Source organism: Herpailurus yagouaroundi, unplaced genomic scaffold, assembly GCF_014898765.1.
Source record: "Herpailurus yagouaroundi ecotype Mexico unplaced genomic scaffold, PumYag 77, whole genome shotgun sequence".
NCBI classification, from domain to species: domain Eukaryota; kingdom Metazoa; phylum Chordata; class Mammalia; order Carnivora; family Felidae; genus Herpailurus; species Herpailurus yagouaroundi.
Genome location: NW_024412388.1, coordinates 14,635,780 through 14,661,057, shown reverse-complemented (window position 1 = coordinate 14,661,057; position 25,278 = coordinate 14,635,780). Strand labels below are relative to the sequence as shown.

Below are 25,278 nucleotides of genomic sequence, written 5' to 3'. Positions count from 1 at the left end.
TCTTTGTAAAGAATAATGTTTTCAAACATCTCTATGGCAGAATTAGGGGGTCAATTTTGCTTCTACCTTGAGTAAAAATTCTCTAGAGGGTGGTAGTGATAGTCCGACTACAGAAACTGCAAAGTAAATGTATCTTCCTGAAGAAGGGGTGCTGTCTTCAGGGCAAGCGGGAAGACAGCCGGCCTGGAGCTTTGGGCGAGCCCACCTCACAAGTGGATCTTGCGGGGTCCTGGGACCAGAGTCATTCTCCTGGGACTCTCTGGAGCGTGGAGTGTGGCCGTGGGGCTCCGCCAAGCCCCGTGGACCATGGAGAGAGAAGGAGGTCCAGGACTGCGAGCCTCTCTCGGGAACCCAGGGGAGTCGGTGAGCTCCGTGTGGGAGGAGAAGGGAGCAAGGAGCTCACTGAGGGCCACTAGAAGCAGAGGATGTTGGGAAAGTATCGGTAACGAGGATTATAGCTCCTCAGATTCCTCTTCAGGCAGTAGACGAGCTTCCGGTCACAGGCACAGAGCTGCACTTGGCAGAGGGGCCCGAGCTCTGCAAACAGGACGCCAGACGCAGAATGAGGAAGGGAAGATGTGGGCCCTACCTACGCTGCCTCCTGGGCTTGCTTCTAGCGTAAGCTGCCCCCCCCCCCAGTCTGCTTCCTGCCCCAGCAAGCTCTCAGTCTGATGAGGGAGGCACAGCGTCTACACTGGGGAACGTGTGATCTGATGGAAGAGGCATAGCCGATGCATAGGGTGAGGTTTCAGCCCAGGGAGACACAGCCCCTGCCCTCTGGGAGCTCCTAGTCTGACGGTAGAGACACGGTCTCTCCCCTTAAGAGTTCCCACTCTGATGGGGCGCCTGGGTGGCGCAGTCGGTTGAGCGTCCAGCTTCAGCCAGGTCACGATCTCGCGGTCCGTGAGTTCGAGCCCCGCGTCAGGCTCTGGGCTGATGGCTCGGAGCCTGGAGCCTGTTTCCGATTCTGTGTCTCCCTCTCTCTCTGCCCCTCCCCCGTTCATGCTCTGTCTCTCTCTGTTCCAAAAATAATAAACGTTAAAAAAAAAAAATTAAAAAAAAAAAAAAAGAGTTCCCACTCTGACGGTGGAGGCAGCCCCTGCTCTGGAGGAGACACCACACTCAGACTTAGCTTTGAACTCAGATGGACCTGAGCTTGAATCCCAACTCCAGCTGTGTGCCCTGGCAAGCCTTCGAGTTTCAGTTTCCTCGCGTGTAAAAGGGGACTGAACGCACTCCAAAAGGCATTTGGGGGCGCAAGAAAAAGGAAGCATGCAAAGCATTCGGCACCTGGTGAATGCTCAGTCTGCGATGTTTCAGCCCTTACCCAGAGGTCCTCACTGCAGCAATCCTGCCCCTCTTGTCCCCAGCTCCGCCCTCCAAGCTACAGGCTGGCTGGCCTCTAGGGGCAGCTGAACACAGAGCCAGAAAAGACCCAGGCTCTGTCAGTGGCCTGAAGGGGAAGCCCCAGCCTTACCGCAGGTGACCAGTCCCCGTGCAAATCTGTATTTGTATGACTGTGTCCGGATGTGGCAGCCTTTCTCCTCCAGCCGCCCGTAGCAGTGATCATGCACCCAGCAGCACCTGTCAATGCAAGGGACCTAGAACCTGAGCGGACGGAGCACAGCACTGCTGGGTGGGTGTGGTCTGGCAAAGAAAGAATCTAGGGATGAGGCCGAGTACTTCTCTGCTCTTCCTCTGGGGCTGCCTGCCACCGGCTAGCGGTTCACTGGCCCACTTTTTCCTCCAAGGCTCACGGTGAGACTACATCTCCCAGCCTCCCCTGCAAGTAGGTGTGGCCACACAGTTAGATTCCGGCCAGGGGATCGCGGGCAGAAGCCACGGACACCACTTCCCGGCCTACTCGTGAAACTCTCCCACACTGTCCTCCTCTTTCTCTCTCTCTCTCCCACCTCTCAGCTGGATGGAGATGACCCCGCAGAGGACTCTGAGGCCACAGGGGAAGGCAGAGCCACAAGATGGAAGGAACCGGGGTCCCAGAAGTAACATGTGATTCACATGGAACTGTTCCATGAGCAAACAATAAACTTCCGGTGTGTTGGGTGTGGGAGATTGCAGTTTTTTAAAATTGACTTATGGAAAAATAGAGAAGGTCGTGCAGAGTGTTCCCTTTTGCCCCACATCCAACGTCCCCTATCATTAACATCTTATATTATTAGTACAATACACTTGTTACGGTTAACAAACCAGTATGGACGTCGTTGACTAAAAGGCTAATTCGCTAAATCATAATACATCCTTATTGAGTCATTAATTGTAAAAACTCCATCGTTTATTTAGATTTCCTTACTTTTTACCTAATTTACCTAACGTCCTATTTCCATTCCTACCTATTTACCTAATGCCCACATTACATTTCATTGTCATGTGTCCTTAGGCTCCTCTTGCTTTTGGCGACCTTGACAGTTTTGAGGCATACTGGGCAGGTGTTTTGTAGGATGCCCCTGTATGGGATTTGTCTGATGTTCTTATGATAAGACTGGGGCTATGGTCTAATTAGTCCAGCTTTGGCCATTGGGAGCCCTTTCAGTCAGCTCCTGTGCTCCCTGACATATATCCCTAGCATTGTGGGAGGTAGCTCTCTTTAAATACTTCCTTAACTTTCGCCCTTACATGAGACTCCAGGCTCATCCTGTATATTTCCTGCCCTTGTCTTACAATCAGCCATGTCTCCAAGGAGTCTTGCTGGTTTTTAAAAAAATTTTTTTTTACATTTATTTATTTTTGAGAGACAGAGCACAAGAGAAGGAGGGACAGAGAGAGAGGGAGACACAGAATCTGAAACAGGCTCCAGGCCCTGAGCTGTCAGCACAGAGCCTGATGTGGGGCTCAAACTCACGAACTTTGAGATCATGACCTGAGCCGAAGTCAGATGCTTAACCAATGGAAACACCCAGGCGCCCCAGTTCTTTTTTTTTTTTTTTTTTTTTTTTTGAAGAATGGTATTAGAGACCAAGTCTAGGCATAGGAATGTGCTTATTGGGGCGTCTGGGTGGCTCAGTCAATGAAGCATCCAACTCTTGGTTTTGGCTCAGGTCATGATTTCACGGTTCGTGAGTTCAAGCCCCACATCAGGCTCTGTGCTGACAGCATGGAGCCTGCTTGGGATTCTCTCTCTACCTTTCTCTCTGATTTCCTGCACTCTCTGTCTCTCTCAAAATAAATAAACTTTTTTAAAAAGTTGCCTATTGCTAGTGGGATGTTTCTTTTGGGTCCTCCCAGCTGACAGAGCAAAAAATATGTGTCTACATTAACCCATGTTTGTACACACATCAGTACATATTTCTGTGCAGAACCACCTGCATCTGTATTAAGCCAAACAGGAGTTTGTCCTGACATCTCCACCTCTAATCTGTCACCACAGGGAGGGAACTCCCCCTCCAGCAGTGGGAAACTTGGCTCCAACCACCTGCCATCCATTTGCCTCATGGCCTCCTTCCACGATCCAGGCCAAGCGTCTCGGAATTTTCCAAAGAACAATCTCTCTATCTCACGTTCAAAGTTCTAGAACTTTGACACTTCCCAATCAAGAAGTGGAATCCAGTTCCCCTCCCTCCGAGAGTCTTTGAGATTGCCTCCACCAGCTGATACCACAGAATTTCTGACGCTAGACCCTATTGTCTTGCAGTCTTGGGACACTCACTCTTGGAACCCAACAGTCACTGTGCTGTGTGGGGAAGTCCAAACAGCCTTGGAGAGGCCTAAGTGAGAGGAGCGGAGGCCCCCGGCCCACAGCCTCAGCTGAGCTCCCAGCCAGCAGCCAGCCACAGCATGCCAGCCATGGGAGGGAGCCATCCAGAAACTGGATCGTCCTGCCTCATCTGAGCTGCCCAAGCTGAGGCCGGGTGGAGCTGAGACAAGCCATCCTGCCAAGCCCAGCCCAAATGGCAGATTCTTAGCAAAATAAATGGTCACGGTCCCTTTAAGCCACTACATTTTAGGGTGATACGTTATGTAGCAATAGACCAACTGACTAGGTCTCCAAGATGTGTGACACGTTACTAGATGTATCTCGAGCAAGTCCGTTAACCTCTCTGAGACGGAGCTTTCTCACCTATGAAATGGTGTTTCAACTGCTGGTGGGAATGCAAACTGGTGCAGCTGCTCTGGAAGACAGTATGGAGGTTCCTCAAAAAATTAAAAATAGAGCTACCTAGCGACCCAGCAATTGCACTACTAGGCATTTATCCACGGGATGCAGGTGTGCTGTTTCGAAGGGACACATGCACCCCCATGTTTATAGCAGCACTATCAACAATAGCCAAAGTATGGAAAGAGCCCAAACGTCCATCGATGGATGAATGGATGAAGAAGATATGGGATATATATATATACAATGGAGTATTACTCGGCAATCAAAAAGAATGAAATCTTGCCATTTGCAACTACGTGGATGAAACTGGAGGGTATTATGCTAAGCGAAATTAGTCAGAGAAACAAAAATCATATGACTTCACTCATATGAGGACTTTAAGAGACAAAATGGATGAACATAAGGGAAGGGAAACAAAAATAATATAAAAACAGGGAGGGGACAAAACATAAGAGACTCTTAAATAGAACAAACAGAGGGTTACTGGAGGGGTTGAGGGAGGGGGGATGGGCTAAGTGGGTAAGGGACATTAGGGATCTACTCCTGAAATCATCATTGCACTATATGCTAACTAACCTGGATGTAAATTAAAAAAATAAATAGATCATTTAAAAAATGTAATCAGGGGCGCCTGGGTGGCGCAGTCGGTTAAGCGTCCGACTTCAGCCAGGTCAGGATCTCGCGGTCCGTGAGTTCGAGCCCCGCGTCAGGCTCTGGGCTGATAGCTCAGAGCCTGGAGCCTGTTTCCCATTCTGTGTCTCCCTCTCTCTCTGTGCCTCCCCCGTTCATGCTCTGTCTCTCTCTATCCCAAAAATAAATAAACGTTGAAAAAAAAATTTTTTAAAAATGTAATCATTAAAGTTAAAAAAGAGGGGCGCCTGGGTGGCGCAGTCGGTTAAGCGTCCGACTTCAGCCAGGTCACGATCTCGCGGTCCGTGAGTTCGAGCCCCGCGTCAGGCTCTGGGCTGATGGCTCAGAGCCTGGAGCCTGTTTCCGATTCTGTGTCTCCCTCTCTCTCTGCCCCTCCCCCATTCATGCTCTGTCTCTCCCTGTCCCCAAAAAAATAAATAAAAGTTGAAAAAAAAAAAAGCTTAAAAAAAAAAAAAGTTAAAAAAGAAAAACAAAATGGTGCTTCAATACTCATCTTCCAGAACTGACGTGGAATTAAGTGAGATACTTGGGGTGTAGAACCTAAGTGTAGAGGAGAATTATGAGAACCAGCTCACCAATCGGTGCCGTCCTTGGGGGTCCCCCGACCGCCCCAACCACAGTAACAGCCGTAGAAGCCGTAGTTCGTAAGGGCGGTCTTTCCGGTCACCTTCTCAATCATGGACTTGAGGTCCAGCAAGCCCCCTGGCACAGCAGGCACACCTGGAAGGCAGCCCCCAGCCCCAGGTGAACACGTCACGCTTGCCCCAGGCCCGCTCGCCCTGCAGGCTCCCGCCCCTTGTCCTGCCCTAGGACTGGGGGGGACCCAGGCATCTCCTTCTCCTTCTCCCTGTTAGTGAGACAGGAACAGGAAAGGGGAGGTCAAGTACTAGAGCTAAAAGTCCGGACTTGGAGAATGGGAAACGTGAGTTCCAATCCTGCCTCTGCCGCTCGCAGCGTGATGTTGAGTGCGTCACTTCATGTCTCCGAGCCTCAGCTTCCATGTGTGCAAATTTGCGGGGGGGAGGGGGACACTAAAGCAAACGCCTACCTTTTGGAGTCATCCTGAAGATTCAAATGAGAGAAAGGATGTAAGTTATGAGCACAGTGGCAGACACACAGTGAGTGACTAAGAGATATCCGGTGTAATTAATATGGTATCTGTACGAAGCGGGAAGACAGGTGCTTCCCGTGTCTCCTGCCGATGCACACCTCCCTCCCCGCAAAGAACACCATTTGGAACATAAGGCACAGAACCTTAGAGCAGGGTGGGATCCTCCGAGATCATTGAAGCCAGCTTCCTCGCCTTACGGATTGGGAAACAGTAGTTTGGAGGGAAAGATTCGGGTTTCACAGTGAACCAGAGGCCTCCCCTCTCTGCTCTAGGCCTCCCGCCCTCCCTCGGTCTCCAGGGATCTGGCAAGATGTCAAAGATTAGGACAGCCTGGCAGGGGCTGTGGGCATGGTTATGGGACTCCCCTGTGCTGTGCGGTCACCTCCAGCTGGGAGGGGACAGCAGGTAGGGCGTGCATAAAACCCAGGCTGGCGTCAGCAGAGAATGACCCAGAAACCAGGGGATGGAGTTGTTATATAAGGGTCTTGTTTTCATTTGGGCTTTATTTTCTTTTGTTTTGGACCAACGTTAAAAAAAAAAAATACGCCTCTCACATTTGCAAGCCACGTATTGTCCACATAGCACAACCTTTACCCATCACCACCTAGAATCATGCTACAGCAGCCCCACCAGTCGGCTGAATATCATCCCATGTCACAGAAGAAGAAACAGAGGCTTGGAGAGGAAAAGGCTCTTGCAGACGAGTATACAGTAAGTGCAGAGCTGATGTTCAAACTCGAGTCTCTATGACCTCAAAGACTGGCCTCCTCTCCACTACCCTATTATTCCTAAGGGTGGAAGGTCACAGGTTCAGAGGTCATGGGGCCAGCACTTACTACAAGCCAGGAACCAAGCCAGCGTGAGAAGGCCTTTCATCTCTGGGGTTCTGGAAAAGAAAACACATGCCATGGCACACGTCTCAGGAGATGCCCCCACGACGCATTCAGACCTCCCCCCTCGGTCCCCGCCAGGCCCCACCTCTCCTGTTGGGCAGCACACGGGCCCGCCTCAGCCGGAAAAGAGACAAAGACCTCAAGGAGTTGATCCCAGAGGCTCCTGGGGGCAGAAGAGCATTTGTGGGGTGTGGCCCCAAAGGAGGCAGGAGAGGGCTTTCCCACCACAAATGCCCCAATGCAATTGCCCCCTCTGCGGAAGATGGCTAAAAGCAACCGAAGAAATAGGCTGCAGATTTCTTAAATGGAGATTTGGTGGCACGAGGAAGGAGCAGGAATTGACACAGGCTGGACATGGCCCTTGGTGAAGGACACAAGGACCGGGCAGGGAGAAAAAAAAAAAAACAAAACAAAACCTGGACAAGGGCAGTGATGATGCAGGGGTGGGAGACGGAGGGGAGCGGATGGTGTTAATTCCCCTCATGGTGCTTGGTTGCCGCTGTTCAAGGATGTCTTCCCTGCTGGGGTCTGAAGGCAGAAGTGGGGTGGCTTTGCCCTCTCTCCCAACACTGAGAATAATGTGTGGCCCCGAGTGAGTGCTCAGGGAAGAAGCATGGGCTGGTCCCGTGTGACCAGCTTTCAGGGCCTTGTGATGGCTTTGTGAGTCCCCCACACTTTTGCCTTCATGGGGCCCTTCCTCCAAAAAAAAAAAAAAAAATTCTTTTAAGTTATATTTTCCAACTACGTTGGTATGGAAGCAAATATAATCCAGGCTGGATGCGTGATTGTATATCCGTTATTATTATAGCCAGTGTTTCTTTTCCTCCTGATTCTAAAAGAATTAAACTGAAGACCTTTCCACGGACCTCAGGCACTGTGCCTACCTTAAGAATAAGTGGACCCTGGGTACCCGGTGAGAGCTCCGAAGGGTAGGTATCACTGTTTCCATTTTGCCAGTGGAGAAATGGAGGCTTGGGGAGCTCATGGAACTTGCCAGAAGTCACACAGGTGGGGTAGGAAGTGGAAGAAGGGTTCAAACCCACGCCTGTGCACCTCTCACGGCATCGCACAGCCTCCCTTCCTAGAGGGACAAGCTCCACTTTGAGCCATGGAACTGGAGGCCCCAGCTTCCCTCCCCACGCCTGTCTCTGGCAAACACATGAATCACTGGCCTTGAGTCCCAAAAAGTCACACCCAGAAGGCAGAGGAAATTCCATGTGTCTTGGGCCAGTGCCTGATTCTAACTTGGCCTCACAGGTTCCTTACCGGCGGCTGACTGTTTCCCTTCCTACTCCGGACCCCAAAGTCCTTGTTTATCCACAGCTGTTCAGTTGGCCTGTGGTCCGTCAGGACTTCCCCTTCGGTGCCTCTGACCCCTGAGCTCAGTGGTCCCTTGTGCAGTGCTCTGCCCCGAGCCCCTGACACCTGTCAAGGCCTGGTTCCGTACACACAAGCTGTGGCTCCCCAGGGCTCCTGGCTACTGGGCTGGCCTCTCCATGCCATCCTTTGTCCGGTAGCTCCTCTGAGTTCCAAGAACATTCCTGAGGGTTCTGTCCACCCATGACCTCCACCCTGAGGGCTCTGACCAGCCAAGGAAAATGGCCCTGGACCCTACGTTTCCACACCAGTCTTCCTCAGCTGCTTCCCAGAGCCACAACAGGAGAAAGGTGCCAGTCGCCACACACAGGCACCCACAGTGTGCCAGGTTCTGTACGCTGCTCTTTAAAAGCCTGGCGAGCTCCCCGGCAGGTGGCTATTGTGAAACCTACAGGCTCAATGTCTGTCCCATCAGCAGTCATTTGTTGGACAAGGGGATAGCAGCTGTTGGTTTTACAGGTGGGGAAACCGAGGCTCTGGAAGGGGATGTGCCCAGTACTCCAGCCCAGGAATCTACTCTGCTTCACTGCCTCCAAGCAGCAACTCTGTACCCTTCCCTGTGTTCCTTTTCCATACCGGATGATGCTTTCAAGTCCTGGGGACCTTGCTGGGCTGGGAACGGACAGCCCCTCCCAGGACCAGCTAATTCCTAGAGGTAACATAAGACTCCCCTTGAGCATGGCTGCCATAGGCAAACCAGCCAGTCTGAAACTCACACCCCAACCTCTCCGTCTAACTCTCCTGCTCCCAGCCAGAGTTTCCTCTGCCCTTTTCCACCCCAGGGCCGGAAGCAGATAGCTGGGGACCAACCCTGCACCCCTGCCTCCCAGAGTCTGCTGAAACCATTCGGGCTGGCCAATCTCACAGCGTTTACCCTGCCCTCCTAGAAAGGCTCTGGGCTGACTTCTGCCTCCTGATCAACCCTGATGCTTCCCCATGTGGCCCCGCATGGTGTGGTATGTCTCCTGCTCTCAGAAACTGTAAATAACAGACCTTTTTTTTTGTTTGTTTTTGAGAGACAGAGAGAGAGGGAGAAAGAGCACAAATAGGGGAGAGGGACAGAAGGGGGAGAGAGAGAATCTTAAGCAGACTCCACGCTCAGCTCAGAGCCCTACGTGAGGCTCGATCCCACACTCCTGGGATCATGACCTGAGCCAAAATCAAAGTCAGACACTCAACAGACTGAGCCACCCAGGTGCCCCCAGACTAGCTTTTAAATGGCAACCAGCTCTTGATCTGTCGGCCTCACAATATACCTGAATCAGATCAAAATCCCGGGCACATTATAGAGCAGCTGGGCCCAGGGCTGTTGGTGCCACGGAACAGCACGAGACCCCATGGAAAGGGGCCTGAAGGAATACGACGAAGGGGCGGCAGAAGCTTTGAAATAGCTGCCCCAGGGGCCGGGAAAGTGGCCCCTCGGCGGAGCCCAGAGCCGCCCCCCAGGAGAAGGATGTGGGCTCGGCTATTTCCATCCAGTGACCACAGAGGAAAATGAGCACAGCCACAAGATAATTTAGGAGGAAAGTGGTAGCTGAGGTCATGAGAAGCGGAAGAAGTGGAAACAGACAGCCTAACAGCGGCACGAAAACGTGGGGCCGAGGAGTGGCCGGGTCACCGGAGGGATGGACCCTCAAGTCCACACGCAGCGGGGCGGGCCCCCCCCCCCCGCCACCATTCTCCCGGACCCCCCAGTCGGGTCTCAAGCTGGAAAGGACAGACAGCACCAAGCCCCGCGGCACAGCAGGCACGTGAGAGACCTCCCCCGGGTCTGTGGGGGAGGCACCGGGGGATCAGGGGCCTCTTCTCGCAGCCCCTCTCCCTCCCTGCGCCCTGCCCACCCCACCCCAAGCGAGGCAGCCCCCAGAATGAGATTCCTCACCAGGAAGACCTTCTCTCCGTGTCAGGCCTGCAGCAGGGGCAGGGGCTGGGCCTGCGGCTTTTAAAGGCCTCTCTGCCAGCCTCCCACGCTCCTGACCGGACGGCTCCGGGACCGACGGCTCACCTAGAAGGGCCTGCCTCTCCCCTCAAGACCCCCGGGGGCTTGGTCCCTCTCTGTTCAGAAGCAGCTATTTCCTGAAGGGTTCCCAGTGCCTCGGTGGCTTTCAGGAGAGACGCTGGAGAGGGTCTGGCTTGGGCCGCCCACGGTCCAGGCTTCTCCACGGGGGCGGGAGGCTGGAATCCCCCTCCCGGGGCAGCCTCCCCTCCGCCCTCCACGCTGCGTCTCTATGGAGTCCTCCAGCCCACGTCCCCTGTTCACATTTCATCCCGTCTCGCTGGGCCTCAACTCAGGGACGGCCGTGGCAGCCAGGAGGCACCCCTCCCGGGCTCTCCCCTCGTCCTCTTCCTGTTGTTGCTGACTTGCCAACCCTCGCCCTGTTCCTGAGCTGGGGAGACCCAGGAGCCTGTGAAAGCCGCACTCTGGAGATGCTGGAAAATGTCCCTCGAGCCCAGCTGGCACCTCCCTGTTGGCACCTGACTCCGACTGGCACGGGATTCCCGCATTCCTTCTCCCTGGGAAGGAGAACCCTCCAGGCTTGCAGTTAGAGACGGGCAAGCTGGCATCCCCGCTCGGCCGCTCAGTAGCTGTGTGGCTCCAGCCAGGTCACCACACCTCTCTGTTTGTTGCTGTGAACTATGAGAATAATGCCGCCCTGCCGCCCCAGAGGCTCGTGGCGAACCAGCTACATAAAACAAGGCCGGGTAAGGAGGTGTGAGGCTCACGGGTTGGCATCACAGACTCTAGAGCAACTTCGAGTCCTCGGTTCAAATCCTGGCTTCCCCAGTATGAGCCACAGCTGCTTCGGGCCGACTGTAATTGGCCTGCCTCAGTGTCCTTGTTAGGATGACAAAGTGAATGGATGCATTTATAACAGAGCAGTGGCCAAATAATGCTGGTAAGCAAATGATGAGTAGCCTTCTAGAGTGTCCTGGACGAACATGGGTAGCTGTTACTATGCTCTGTTCACTTCTGTTAATCCGTGCCCCCGCCCAGTCCCTGACCCATGTGCGCACACTTTTCTGAGAAGACGTGAGTGTGAGTTCCTTTGTCTCGTCGCTCTCGCCTTCTTTGCTCTCCTTCCTCTGCTCACGGCTACGTCAGAGAGAAGCCCCTCCTTCCAGGCCTCGGGGCCCTTGTCTTCCCGTGACCTACCCGCTGGGCATCCCACGGAACCCTATGAATCCAGTTCAACACAAGAAAGTGCTTACTGACCATCTGCCACGTGCAAGGCCCTGGGGGGGGGGTTGGGGGGGTGGGGGGTGGGGGGGTCACGGTGAACAACACCGAGGCTCAGCCCCCGCAAGCTTCCCTTCGGCTTGAGGGAACAGATAGCAAAGGCATCAAATAAATATGGGCCAGTACTCCCCTGTTCCTTCCTCCTCCTACTGACACTCTGGGGCCTCACCATCCCAAACAAAACACAATGAAGCAAGAGAGAGGAAAACATCCCTTGCCTCTGCAGACCTGTCTCTCCAGTTTTGTTTTCCACTCTAAAAGCCAGACTTCCAGGGGCGCCTGGTGGCTCAGTCAGTTGAGCCTCCGACTTCGGCTCAGGTCATGATCTCACGGTCCGTGGGTTCGAGCCCCGCGTCGGGCTCTGTGCCGACAACCTGGAGCCTGGAGCCCGCTTCGGATTCTGTGTCTCCCTCTCTTTCTGCCCCACCCCTGCTCGTGCTCTGTCTTTCTCTTTCTCTGTCTCAAAAATCAATATTTTTTTTAAAAAGCCAAATTTCTGGACTGAGAAGCCTCCACTGGTTCAACACCCACTTCCGTCTGAATGCTTTGCTGCCTGAACCCTCTGCTGTGTCCCTGAGGCAGCTCCCAGGGATCCCCCCCCCAAAGCCTGGTGTTGCCCAAGCTTGGGCTTCACCCCCCAGCCCTCCTTCTCTCTCTGGCCTTAAGAGGGCCACTCTCAGCCACCTGCCCTCCGCTGCTCAGCCCCCCAAATGCAGGTGTTTTCAAGGGATCTGCCCTCGGAGTCTGCTCCGCTCTGTCTGCACCTCTCCCGGGGTGAGCTCATCCATGTTCAGGGATTTAGGTCTTATTTCTCCGCAGATGTCCAGGAGCTAGCCCAGCCGAGCAGTGTCTGGCTTTAGCTGTGACCCAATGACACTCCCTGAACAAACGATTAAGTATGGGGATGAGGAGAAAGCACAATGTCAGCTCGGAGGATCTGAGCTTCAAGTCAGACAGAACTGGATTCAAATCTGGATGTCTCCGTCCCAACCATTTCCACTCCCTGTCGAGTGGAAGACTCTTGAGGGCAGGATCCTTCTCTGATTCATTTCTGACCCCAGCACCTAGAGCAACATCTGACGCCTGGTAGGTCCTCAAGAATTATCTGTGGGATACGGGCACATGCACCCCGATGTTTATAGCGGTGCCATCAACAGTGGCCAAAGTATGCAAGAGGCCCAAATGTCCATCAACTGATAAATGGATAAAGAGGATGTGGTTTATATACACAATGGAATACTGCACAGCAATGAAAAAGACTGGAATCTTTCCATTTGCAGCAACATGGATGGAACTGGAGGGTATTATGCTGAGTAAAATAAGTCAGTCGGAGACTGGAACTTGAGAAACTTAACGGAAGACCATGGGGGAGGGGAGGGAGGCAAACCATAAGAGACGGTTAAATACAGAGAACAAACTGAGGGTACATGGGGGTCTAGGGGGAGGGGGAAATGGGTGGTGGACATTGAGGAGGGCACCTGCTGGGATGAGCACTGGGTGTTGTATGTAAGGGATGAATCGCAGGAATCTACTCCCGAAACCAACAGCACACTGCATGCAATGTATGTTAGCTAACTTGACAATAAATTACAGTAAAAAAAAAAAAGAAAAAAAAATACCTGTGGGATAAATTAAACATCTCATAAACATGCCTGTTCTCTGGCACCTGCTCTGTCCATCTTGTGCAGGCTCGTCCCAGGGCTGAAGCCCCACTGAGGGCAGCCAGAGACAATTGGACACGGTCTCATCCTGAGACCAGAGCTGCCGAGATGCCCTCGGCCTCATCAGAGGGTTTGCTGCCTCCCAGGAGGCTGGCATATAGAGCAGGATGGCCCGGAGCTCACTGGCAGACAGTCCACACTGAGTCCTCCTCCTCCTCCTCCAGGGAGTTATACCTGATTGCTCCTTCCGTGGGAGGGCTGCCTGTCTCTGGAGTGTTGCAGAACTCATCACACACGTTGCCTACTTCAGCACTTCCAATCGGAAGGAGGGGGTTTCGAGGCTGATCACTCAGGAAGGGAGGAGGGGGTGCCTGGGTGGCTCGGTCATGAAGCTTCTCACTCTGGCTCAGCTTATGATCTCACGGTTCATGAGTTTGAGCCCTGCATTGGTGAGCACAAGCCTCTCTCTCTCTCTCTCTCTCTCTCTCTCTCTCTCTCTCTGCCTTTTGCTCACTTGTGCCCTCTCTCTCTCAAGAGAAGAGAAGAGAAGAGAAGAGAAGAGAAGAGAAGAGAATAAAAGGAAAGAAAAGAATGAGAGAGGAACTCAATCCTCAGTGGACATCCACCGTGCCACGAGCAGAGAAGACAGGTTCAGCATTCGGGATCTTGAATCCCCACAATATCTCATGGGGCATTAGGACCCCATTCTGTAAGGAAGGAAACTGAGGGGCAGATGTTAGGTCGCTTACAAAAGCCTGACCCAAAAATCTAAAGCCTGGCCTATCACCCCAGTCCACGTTCTTGCCACTACACAAAGGGGTAGACCCCCCAATAAAGACTTAATGGTCATGATTTTCACAGGACATCTGACCGGTGTCACGTGATTTCCTTATAAACAAGGTGGAGAAGTAAAAGCTTGAGTAATAGTCAGAGCTCATAATTCCTGATAATTGCTTGATGGGAGGAACCCAGTCTGTGGTTATAAACTTCCAGCCCAGGGCTACAGGCAGTGCTAGGAAGTGCTACATGGCCTTTCAAAACGTTAGAATTAGTTGCTAATTTGTAAGTGTTAGGAGATCTCGGACAGAAATCCAGATTCCCAGCTTCTCTTTAAAAGTCCTGGCAATCCTGGGGCGCCTGGGTGGCTCAGTCAGTTAAGCGTCCGACTTCGACTCAGGTCATGATCTCACGGTCTGTGGGTTCGAGCCTCACGTCGGGCTCAGTGCTGACAGCTCGGAGCCTGGAGCCTGCTTCTGATGCTGTGTCTCCCTCTCTCTCTCTGCCCCTCCCCCACTCTCACTTTGTCTCACTCTGTCTCTCAAAAATAAATGTTAAAAAAAAAAATTAAAGTCCTGGCAATCTTGGCTCTGGATCCCCACACACCCACAATGGCCAGACCCCATCAACTGGACACGTGTTTAGCTTTGCCCTGGTCTCCGTCATTCCTTACGGTCCCATCTCCACCTGTCACACTGCTACTCCCTGCCTGGAGGGCTCTCTAGTGGCCTGTCATAGAACTGGGCTTGAGTCCTACCCTCTCAGCCCGCCCCTCAGTAACGGGACAGTGAGATCATCTCTCGTACAAACTTGCAAAGCACCTGTACTGGGGGCACCGATCCCAGGACACGGAGATCACTGAGGGCTTCCTAGAAGAAAAGTCACCTGTACTGAATCTTCTAAAGTAGGTTGGAGAAATCGGAACCCTCGTGCACTGTCAGTGGGAGCGTAAAATGGTACAGTTTCTGTGGAAGACACTATGGAGGTTCCTTAAAACAGTCCAAGTCGTGGGGGTGCCTGGGTGGCTCAGTCGCTTAAGCGACCGACTCTTGATTTCGGCTCAGGTCATGAGGTCATGGTTCATGAATTCAAGCCCTGCATCAGGCTCCGCGCTGTGACAATGGGATTCTCTCTCTCCCTCTCTCTGCCCCTCCCGTGCACATACTCTCTCTCTCCCTCTCTCTCTCTGCCCCTCCCATGCTCGCTCACTTGCTCTCCTCTCTCTCTCTCTCAAAATAAATACATAAACTTTAAAAAAATTCAATGTAGGGGCGCCTGGGTGGCGCAGTCGGTTAAGCGTCCGACTTCAGCCAGGTCACGATCTCGCGGTCCGTGAGTTTGAGCCCCGCGTCGGGCTCTGGGCTGACAGCTCGGAGCCTGGAGCCTGTTTCCGATTCTGTGGCTCCCTCTCTCTCTGCCCCTCCCCCGTTCATGCTCTGTCTCTCTCTGTCCCAAAAATAAATAAATGTTGAAAAAAAAAATTAAAAAAAAAAAAATTCAATGTAGAATTACCATATGACCCAGCAATCCCACCTTTGGGTATGTGCCCAAAAGAATTGAAAACAGGGCCCCAAAGAGGTCCCTGCACACCCATGTTGATAATAGCATTATTCACAATAGCCTGAACACGGGAAAAACTCAAGGATCTACCAATAGGCGAACGGATAAAGCAAATGCAGGCTATACATACAGTGGAATACTATTCGGCCTTAAAAAAGAAAGAAATTCTGCAAAACGCTACAACCTCAGTAATGGGGACAACCATGTTACCTGCCTCGTCTCTCTGTTCTAGGCTGATCCGTGGCAGGCGTTCGGAATTGAGTTGCCACATGGTAGGGGCTCAGCAAATGTTTGCGATTTTTCCCAGGAGAGTGGGGTGGGCCTCCACGTCATTTCTCAGAAAAGGAACTTTCTCTACGTGTTTAGCAGGCGCGGAGGAATGGTGGAGGGGCTGGGTGAAGAGACACAGTGAGGTAGGTCACGAATAAGAGATGAAGAAGTCCTACCCCGACATCCCCCCGAACAGAAATCCGCAAGGACCTGTGACCCCAAGCCCGCTATCGCTCAGATCACAGAGGCAGCGGCCGTCTTGGTGGTGATGGCAGGAGCGTGATGCCCACGAGAAGGGCTCCTGGCCAGACTCATCGGGAAGGGTCTGTCTGGTCCTGACCCCCATTCTGAAAGCCTTTCTGGAAGACTAGGGGGTGTCTGGGTCACAGGATGCCTGTCTGATGAGGGATCAGGGGCTGACTGGTGTTTGGAAGGGGGGTGGGGGCACCCAGTCTCTGTCTCCAAATTTCTGAAGGGCTGCCGAGAGTGAAAAGCACCCTACTTGTCCCGTGTGGCTCCCGATTGTGGAGGCAGGACCAGACGAGGATGCCCCACGGAGGCAGATTTGGGTTCAAGCCCAGGATGTCTTTTCTAGCAGCCCAAGTGTCCCAGGAATAGAATGAGCAGTCTTGAGGGAGGCGAGCTTCCTGTCCCCGGAGGCACTTTTTATTTACTGCATTTTAGGAACAAATATAGTGCAGAAGGTGGGGACTGAAGAGGTGGGGCATGCCCCGCTCCCCCCTCAACCTCTCTGGAAAAGGAACACGAGGGACCTGTCAACAGCACACGAAGTGAGCTTAAGTCAGTTTTGGAGTGGAAGTTCTAGTTTGTAAAAGGGTAAAAAAAAATGACAATTTAGCAGAATTGCAAAAAAAAAAAAAACAAAACAAAAAACCACGCAGAGAAAAGCCAGGAGCCCTTCAGCATTCTACGACATGGGGAGAGCTGTCAAATATTCCATGCCCTCTGCCTCGTGGGTCTCCCCACCCCCAACCTTGACTCACGCCACAGTCGTGTTCAGGGCTGTGGCAAAGAGCAACATCAGTTGAGTCGGGTGCTGACTGGATGGGCTCCAGGGTACCCGCTGCGCTGACATTCTGCGACAGTGCATGCTGTCGCATTCACATTAAAAGCATGCCAAGCTTTGCTACCTAGGGCTTTGGCACTTGCTGCTTCCCCGGCCTAGAATACTAAGACTTCGCATTAGCATTAGCTCCAGGTCTCAGCACAAATGCCACCTCTTCCGGGAAGCCTTCCCTGACCACCTCCCTAGGGTAGTTCCTCCTCCTCCACTTAAGCTCATATCATTGCTTTTCCCCTCGGTGACACTCACCATCATTTTGGACTCTCTTTCATGTATTTCTTAACTTGTTTAGGACTTCTGTCTCCTGCCCCTTCCACTACAGGCCGGGAAACTCATCAGTCTTGTTCCCCATATTTTCAGCAGCTAACACACAGCCTAATACATATTTGGTGTTTGATATTTATCTGTGGAATAAAGAATAATTGGGGGTGGGGAGGATGTGAATGAGCCAAGACTTAAGGGAGTAGCCAGCCTCACCACACTTCAGCTATTCTAGAAGTCAGCGGCCTGCTCTACTGATATACACGGGGGCGCCCGGCTGGCTCAGCCGCAAGAGCGTGCGACTCTTGATCTCGGGGTCGTGAGTTCAAGCCCCACGTTGGATGGTGAGATTACTTAAGTAAAACTACAATGAAGGTATGTTAACTGACTTGAATTTAAACAAACAAATGTTTAAAAATAACTTTTAAAAAGTCATAAAATTGAAAAAAATAAAAATAAATGAAATGAAGGGACACACAGGTCGTCTATCGTGGGCTCAGTCTGTTCCTGCATGTGTAACAGCTACTCTTCAGTAAGACTCATCTGTCTTCCACCAAAAACCTTTGCTGGAAATGCAGATTCGAACACTCACCTGGGAGCGAATGCCTGCTTTGTTTTATCTTTGAAAAACCAATCAAACTGTTCATTCTCAAGAAACATACTTTGAGCTAGCCTTCCCTTCTGTCTCTGTTTCTCACTGTCCTTTTTTGTTTTTTTGCATTGCGAAAACCTGCTTGTTTTTCCACGGTGTAATGTCACTTCTTTTGTTTTTTTTTTTTTTTCGGAGAAACCCTAGAGCGGGCTCTGATTGGGAAGATCCAACATGGCGCCCAAGGCTCTAGGCTCATGGTCCTGACACTCACGATTCCAGGCGCTTCTACTTCTCACCGATCCCAGGCCAACCCAGCAGCTATTGCTGGAGAAATTCCTGTGGGCAGAGCTCCAGCTGGGCACTACAGGAAACAAGTGCAAAGCTTAGCCCATCGTCCTCTGCACTCCAGGGTTGAGAATCCAGCGCCTGCCTGTTAGGATGGGGGAAGATGAGAACCTCGAATAACATTTGAACTCCTTCCCCGGGCCTAAGAGGAAGCGTGCCCTCCTAGCACAGCCAGAGTTGCTGGCTTCCTCCTCTGTTCCTGGTTCAATCTGCTTAACCTCTAGGTCAGCACGTATCACCTGCTGCCAGAGTCACAGGTGCCTGTCTCCCCCCACAGGCCTGTGGCCCTTCATGATCTGGCCCCACCACCACCCTTTCCAGCCTTGCCTTATCTATCCCCCCTGCTCCCCAGTGCATTCCTGGGAAGAACGCTTTTTGTTCGCCAAATATACCGCACAGAACATACAGTTTGGCAGGTGGTGATAAACACTCCAGGGGACAATAAAGCGGGGAAGGGGGCTGGGAGTGCTGTGTGTGTGTATGGGAGAGGGAGCTTGCTGGTGAGGGTGGCCAGGGGGGCGCCTGGGTGGCTCAGTCGGTTAAGCGCCCGACTTCCGCTCAGGTCATGATCTCACACTCCGTGAGTTTGAGTCCCATGTCAGGCTCTGTGCTGACAGCTTGGAGCCTGGAGCCTGCTTCCAGTTCTGTGTCTCCCTCCCTCTCTCTCTCTCTCTGCCCCTCCCCCGGTCATGCTCTATCTCTCTGTCTCAAAAATAAATAAACATTAAAAATCATAATAATAAAATAAACAAACAAACAAACAGCATGGCCAGGAAAGGCCCCCCTGCAGAGGTGACATTGGAGCAAAGCGATGGAGGAGGTGAGGGAGTAGGCCACGGGGACATCCTGGAGAGGAGCATCGCAGACAGAGAGGAGAGCATATACAAAGGTCCTGGGGTAGAAGCATGGCTGTGAGTTGGAGAAACAATAAGGAAATTAAGTCTTCCTTTGCCAAAAAGCCTTCTTGTGAACCCACCACCCCACTCGGACCGATAGGTTCCTCCCTCTGTCCCCAGACCCCCTGTGCGCTCACTCATCATTGGACAATCAGATTCTATCTCAGTGTCTCCCCCTCAAGACTGCGAGCAGCTTGGGGACAGGGACTGTGCCTTTTATTTTGCCAGGACGGGTGCCCAGCATAGGGTTTAATATACATTTATTGACTCAGGTGAACCCTTGGATGAATGAACAAAGCAGACCGGGAATCCGTGAGGATTGCAGCACGTATAGCACACTGGCACAGGCTGGGTCTTCGAAAAGGAAGTTTGCGGAATGACTGATACAAAGGGCCAAGGCTTACCAAGTGCAGTTACCCCGCCTAGCTCTTCATGCGGCTTATCCCATTTTACCCTTAAAGCGATCCTACGAGGTGGGCACTGCCATCATAGGCCACTTGCAGATTAGGACACCGAGGCCCGAAGGGAAAGAAAAATCACACAGCTGCTAGGCAGGAACGCCCTGAGTTGAACCTGACAGGTCTGACCTCCCAAGGCTACAGAAATCCAGCCCACAGGTCAGCTGCCTTCCAGAGAGAGGGGGCCGGGCGCAGGGCGGGTCAAGGAGGGCTACGGAGGGACCGAGGAAGAGGCCAGAGAGGTCTCCCTGTAAGGGCCTGGACGGCACCTTCCCAGCTCTGTTTTTCCTCCCGCGGGGACCAAAGTGTCCACCTTCGGCGGATGCTCAGAAAAGGTTAAGGAACCGTTGACGATTCTTTTTCCCAAAGAGGAACATTTTCTTGTGGTCTACGTTAAAAAAGAAATTCAGGCAAAGCCTCAGATGGACATAAACACAGAGTCCTCTTCATACCCGTGCCTGGCTTTGCCTCCATTTTCAGGGACCACTTTCAGGGTCACCTTCGGCCCCCTTTGATTGGGGAAAGGGTTAACATTAGGCAGGGAGAGATAAGGGACCCTAGGGGAGTCAGGACACAGCTGTGAGGGGGAGGCTGAAGAAGTGGAGGGGCTTGGTGGGGGGGGGGGGGGAGATAAACATGTTCCAGACCTGCCTGGGCCAGGTGCCATGAAGGGAGTCTCACAAACTTTCTGATAAGATCCCAATAAAAAGTCAGGGACAAAAGTCCTTGGCGGCTACCCCGTCAGGACCCCTCTCACTCTTGAGAGGTTTATACTTTGTCTCAATAAACTCTATCTCTTTGCTTATTCTCTGTTGTCTGCGAGATTCACTCTTGGACCCCGTGAGACGAGAGCCAGCCTCTCCCGCCCCCTCCTGAAACACCTGCAGGTGCGGCCTTGCCTCCTTAAGAACCGCACGGCTCACCAGGTTTGCCACCTTAAGGGAAAGGGACTCCAGGACCCCAGGGAGACTCCTCCTGCAGGGCCTGTGCCTGGCCCACACTCCCCAGAGACCCCGCCACCCCGCCCGGGCTCTCCAGACCCCACCTTCTCCCGTTTCTCCCACTACCTGGCCTGCCCCTCCCAGGATAGGCAGCCTCACGCCTGTCACTGACCTTCCCGGCCCGGCCTCCGCTCCTGCTCCTGCGGCCGGGCCTGCTCTCATCGGGCTCCCGGCTCTGCTGGCTCCCTGCCCCCAGCCACAACATTGAGGCCCACAGGCTGACTCTTCAACTCTTCTCTTGGACTCTTCCTCTCCAGAATCTTAAAGGCATGAGTGGGAGCAAGTGAAGACAGGCCTGGGGGTGTTGAGAGAAACTCGCACCTGCACCCAGCGGGACATTCCCCTGCTCACCCCCAACTGCCTCCACAGATGCAGGAAGTCCAGCAAAAACCTAGAGCCTGAGGCTGGCGGTCCTACCAGAGAGGCCTAGGCGGTCGCCCAGAGAATTCCAGCGGGGGTGGCTTAGAGTCCGGAATGATCCAGGTCACAGCCTTATCCGGCTTGACAGGGCCTTTGCTAATCCCACACACACACCCCACCCCCAGCCTGGAGGAATTGCCTCCACCTCCGCCCTGAGCTCAGAACGGGTCCTCTGTCTTGGCTGAGACCAGGGCATGAACACAGAGCCGGGGGATGGGATGCCCAGGAACACAGATGGGGGGGGGGAGGGGGAGCAGGGTAGAGTGGAAGGTGCTAGAGCCACCGGGAAAGCAAACGCACTGGAAGTGAGCTCTCAGAGAGGGGACCGGTGGCCAGAAATGCGGTGGTGTTGGCACTTCAAAATAATTTCCCGAGTTCCTACTCTGTGCCGGCCGCCGGGTTCAGAGACGAACGTGGGCAGGGGACTCCTTGCTCGGAGTTTAATGCTGGAGACAGCACAGGAACGAGCAGGCCACCAAAAGCAGGGCGGGAGTGCAGGGATGGGCAAGCCCAGAGCAGCAGTGTGACAGGGACACCCTGCCCTGGCCAGTGGGGGCCGGGGAATGATAGTAACAGCAGCCACTACAATCACAGCGGTGGTGTTAACGCTTACGGGGTGCTTACCGTGTGCCAGGCACTGTGCTGAGCGCAGCCCGTGATTTCCCCCATTTATACAGACATTAACTCCATGGGGAAAAGTGCTACTCAGACAGGGGGTCCAGGAAGGTGGCCAAGGTCACAGCTAACCAACCAGAGGCTCCCGCGAGCCTAGAAGGTCTCTGTTCGTTCAGACTGGCAACTCCCAGCTTGACTGCTCTAGTCCCTGACACAATACAGACATTAAATCTTTGTTCCCTCACGTTCAGAGAGGAGGGAAAAATCGTTAGAAAAACAATCTAGAAACGCGTAAAGTCAAAAGTGAAACTTCCCCATATTCTCCCAAGGTAATCACTAGTAAGAGTAATGTTTCTTTTTCTTTCTGTTTGTTTTTGTCTACATTGGCTTTTCTGGTGGTTTCAGGTCTTTGTTGTTTGTTTGTTTTTAGTTTGTTTAGTTATTTGTTTGTTTGTTTAAGAATTAAAGCCTTATGGATTAAGTGGAAATTCCTCATTGCGCCTTCTCTGGTCCTGTCTCCATCCTTCCTCCCCTGCTCCTTCTTTGCCGACAGGTAACCAGATTCTGAAATTGATGTGTATCCAGTCCAGAGTTTATGCTCCTGCTGCATACATGTATCCAAAACAATGTGTTTTTCTTTCTTTCTTTCTTTCTTTCTTTCTTTCTTTCTTTCCCTTTCTTTCTTTCTTTTTTTTCTTTCTTTCTTTTTCTTTCTTTCTTTTCTTCCTTCCTACCTTCCTTCCTTCCCTCCTTCCTTTCTTTTGCTTCTTTCTTTCTTTCTTTCTTTCTCTTTCTTTCTTAATTTCTTCTTTCTTTCTTTCTTTCTTTCTTTCTTTCCCTCCACAAATGGAATGATACTTCACATTCCACAATTTGCTTGATCCCTGGATCCATATTGGTCCTTCCAGAACTGATATTTTTCCTTAGGTATGTACTGAAATGGCAATGTTGGGTCATAGAGTATTCACCTTTTTTCCCTAAAATTCTACTTTGAAAAATTTGAAATCCACAGGATAGTTGAAAAACCTATGCAGTAAACACCCCATAAACCCCTGGATTCACCAATTGTTCACATTTTGCTACAATTGCTCTACTTCTGTTTCACACACACAAAGGCATTTGAGGATAAGTTACAGATACTTTACCCTGAAGAATTCAGCATCTACCATCTAAGGACAAGGCATTCTCTTACATAACCCAATACAATTATGGCACTCAAGAAATTCAGCATTGATACAATAATACTTTATCTAGTGGACATTATAAATGTCTAATGTTACTTTTTCCCCTATTGCCAAAATAATGTCCTTTATATCCATTTTTTTTTGTTTTTTTCCATCCAGAATCCAAACAAGAATCAAGCATTGCATTTAGTTGTAATCTGTTGTGTTTTTTTACATCTCTTTTAATAATCTCCAAAGTTCCTCAATCTGTTTTTTTAACATGATTTATCGTCAAGTTGGCTAAAATACAGTGTAGACAGTGTGCTCTTGGTTTGGGGGTAGATTCCCGTGATTCATCGCTTCCATACAACACCCAGTGCTCATCCCCACAAGTGCCCTCCTCAATGCCCATTACCCATTTCCCCCTCTCCCCCGCCCCTCCATCAACCCTTAGTTTGTTCTCTGTATTTAAGAATCTCTTACGGTTTGCCTCCCTCTTTGTTTGAAACTATTTTTCCCCGTTCCCTCCCCCATGGTCTTCTGTTAAGTTCCTCAAGTTCCACATGTGAGTGAAAACATATGGTATCTGTCTTTCTCTGACTGACTTATTTCACTTAGCATAATACCCCCCAGTTCCAGCCACGTTGCTGCAAATGGCAGGATTTCGTTCTTTCTCATTGCCAAGTAGGATTCCATTGTATACTCAATCATTTTTTTTTTTTAGTCTTTTAATGATTGACATTTTTTAATCTAGGCCATTTGAAAGCAAAAATTGATTTTGGTTTGATTGGTCTGGTTGTTTCCTCATGGTTATCAGGTTAAACATGTTTCATGATGACGGAGGGCATTTTCAACTTTCCTAGTTATCCCAAAACGCTGTCCTTAATGGTTGTACCAGTTTACAAGCCAGAGCAGCGCCATGGCCAACGCTTGATAATGTCACCTTTGTCAAATTTTCCCCATCTGATGAATACGAAATGGTACATCATTGTCCTTGTAACACGTTTTGACTCCCCAGCCGTTAGAGCAGTTTCCATCTCCTTGGCGGCCATTTGGACTTCCTCTTTCATGAATGGTCTGTCTGTATCTGTGTCACTTCTGACCCCATCTGCCCCCAGCTCCACCCCTGTCCTTCCTCTGCTCAGCTTTATTTGGGGGCAGTGGGGCGGTGGGAGGGGTACGTATCAGCTGCTTCCAGGAAGCAGAAGACTGGCAAGCCATCAATCTTTTGCGACGTATGCTGCAAATACATGCTCTCAGCGTGCCAACTGTCTTTCAACTTTATTTACGGCATCTTGTGTAGTAGAAAAACGTTTGACTCTTATGGAATAAGTTATTGGTCTGTTTTGGTATCTCATTCACAAAGTCCTTCATGACTCTGAGGTCAAATGAATCGTTCTCTGCATTTCCTTCTGTCAGGGGTTTGCTTGTGAGTATGACATGAGGCAGGAATTTAATTTCGTATCTCCATAAAGGTCAATTATTTCAACACCTTTGGTTGAATGATCCAACCTTTCCCCTCTGACTTTTTTTTAATGTTTATTCATTTTTGAGAGAGGCAGACAGAGCACGAGTGGGGGAGGGGCAGACAGAGAGGGAGACACAGAATCCAAAGCAGGCTTCAGGCTCTGAGCTGTCAGCAGAGAACCCAACGCGGGGCTTGAACCCACAGATGCGAGATCATGACCCAAGCCGAAGTCCGAGGCTTAACCAACTGAGCCACCCAGTTGCTCCCCCATTTTAATATTTCCTCTAGGACATAAGCTTCCACCTAGGCTTTGGTCTAGACGTTCATCTACCTGTGCATACATGCCCTAGTATCACTCTGCCTGATGAGTAGGACCATTTACGTCTTCACATATCCTAAAGAAAATCTCTCCTCTTCCTTCTTCTTCAGAAATGTTTTCAGGGCACTTGGCTGGCTCAGTCCGTGGAGCATGTGACTCTTGATCTCAGGGTCATTGGTTCGAGCCCCACGTTGGGTATGAAGCGTACTTAATTAAAAAAAAGAAGAAGAAGAAAGGTTTTGGTTATTCCCAAAGGGTTTGGTTGAACCCTTACTCCTCCACATGAATTTTAGGAGCAGTTTTTTCAAGCTCCATGGCAACTTCCATTGGGGTTTTATTGGAATTACATTGAATTTTGTAGATAGTTCAATGATATTTAGTCTTGCCAACTCTGAACGTGACATGGTCTTACTATTTAGGTCTTCTTAAATGTCCTTCAATAAAGTTTTATTATTTTCCCTCAAAAAGGCTTTTGCGTATATTTCGTTTTTTTCCTACAAATCCTATATTTTTTGTTCTTACTGTGAATGGAGTTTTTTCCTTACAATTTCTAACTGATTTTTGGTGGTGTGTGAGTATGACTTTGTTTTGTGGGTTTTTTTGGTATGTTGTGCTTATATGTAGTAACTTTGTCAAATGTTCTTGGTTTGTAATGCTAATTGTCTCCTGGATTTTCTGCAAAGAAAATCTGAAGTGTCTGCAAGTGATAATTTTGTCTTCTTTCCCTAAATTTTATACCTATTTGTTTTTACTGTCTTATTCCATTGACTAAGACTTCTAGTAAAAGAATGAATTCCAGGTGTGAGAGCGGGTGTCTGTGTCTTACTCCTGACTTTCATTGTTATTTTAACATATATCTGTTGAGCGCCTACTATGAGACAGGCACTTCGCCCAGCTTGCAGCAAAGCAAAATAGGTTTGTCATGTCAAATTGCTCTTAGTTCTGTAAATTCTGAAAAGTTCGCAAGTATGATCATTACTTACACTTTGAATGACTTGAGATAT

At 50.9% G+C, this 25,278-nt stretch overlaps 1 protein-coding gene across 6 annotated transcripts; it reads right to left on the bottom strand.

Moving 5' to 3' along the window:
* PLA2G5 (phospholipase A2 group V) lies at positions 1-20,774 on the bottom strand. Of its 6 annotated transcripts, none has more exons than XM_040463295.1 (6): positions 20,641-20,774; positions 20,402-20,549; positions 6,713-6,762; positions 5,341-5,485; positions 1,478-1,584; positions 1-537 (listed from the first exon to the last, which is right to left on the bottom strand). In XM_040463295.1, the coding sequence occupies exons 2-6, from the start codon at positions 20,449-20,451 to the stop codon at positions 413-415; spliced, it is 477 nt and encodes a 158-aa protein (XP_040319229.1). In that variant the 5' UTR covers positions 20,452-20,549; positions 20,641-20,774; the 3' UTR covers positions 1-412. The 6 variants fall into 6 exon arrangements, with proteins under 6 accessions (XP_040319229.1, XP_040319260.1, XP_040319247.1 ...); XM_040463326.1 differs by lacking the exons at positions 20,402-20,549; positions 20,641-20,774 and adding exons at positions 5,814-5,827; positions 10,029-11,369; XM_040463313.1 differs by lacking the exons at positions 20,402-20,549; positions 20,641-20,774 and adding an exon at positions 20,356-20,380.
* Positions 20,775-25,278: the final 4,504 nt, after the last annotated feature.

Bases quoted from the DNA above. Each gene is read 5' to 3' on its own strand.
- PLA2G5 (XM_040463295.1), bottom strand. From the start codon at position 20,451: ATGAGAGCAGGCCCGGCCGCAGGAGCAGGAGCGGAGGCCGGGCCGGGA. The intron at 6,763-20,401 runs GTCAGTGACAGG...TTTCTTTTCCAG, and splicing joins GCGGAGGCCGGGCCGGGAAG to AACCCCAGAGATGAAAGGCC. The intron at 5,486-6,712 runs GTAAGTGCTGGC...GCTGCCTTCCAG, and splicing joins GGCTTGGTTCCTGGCTTGTA to GTGTGCCTGCTGTGCCAGGG.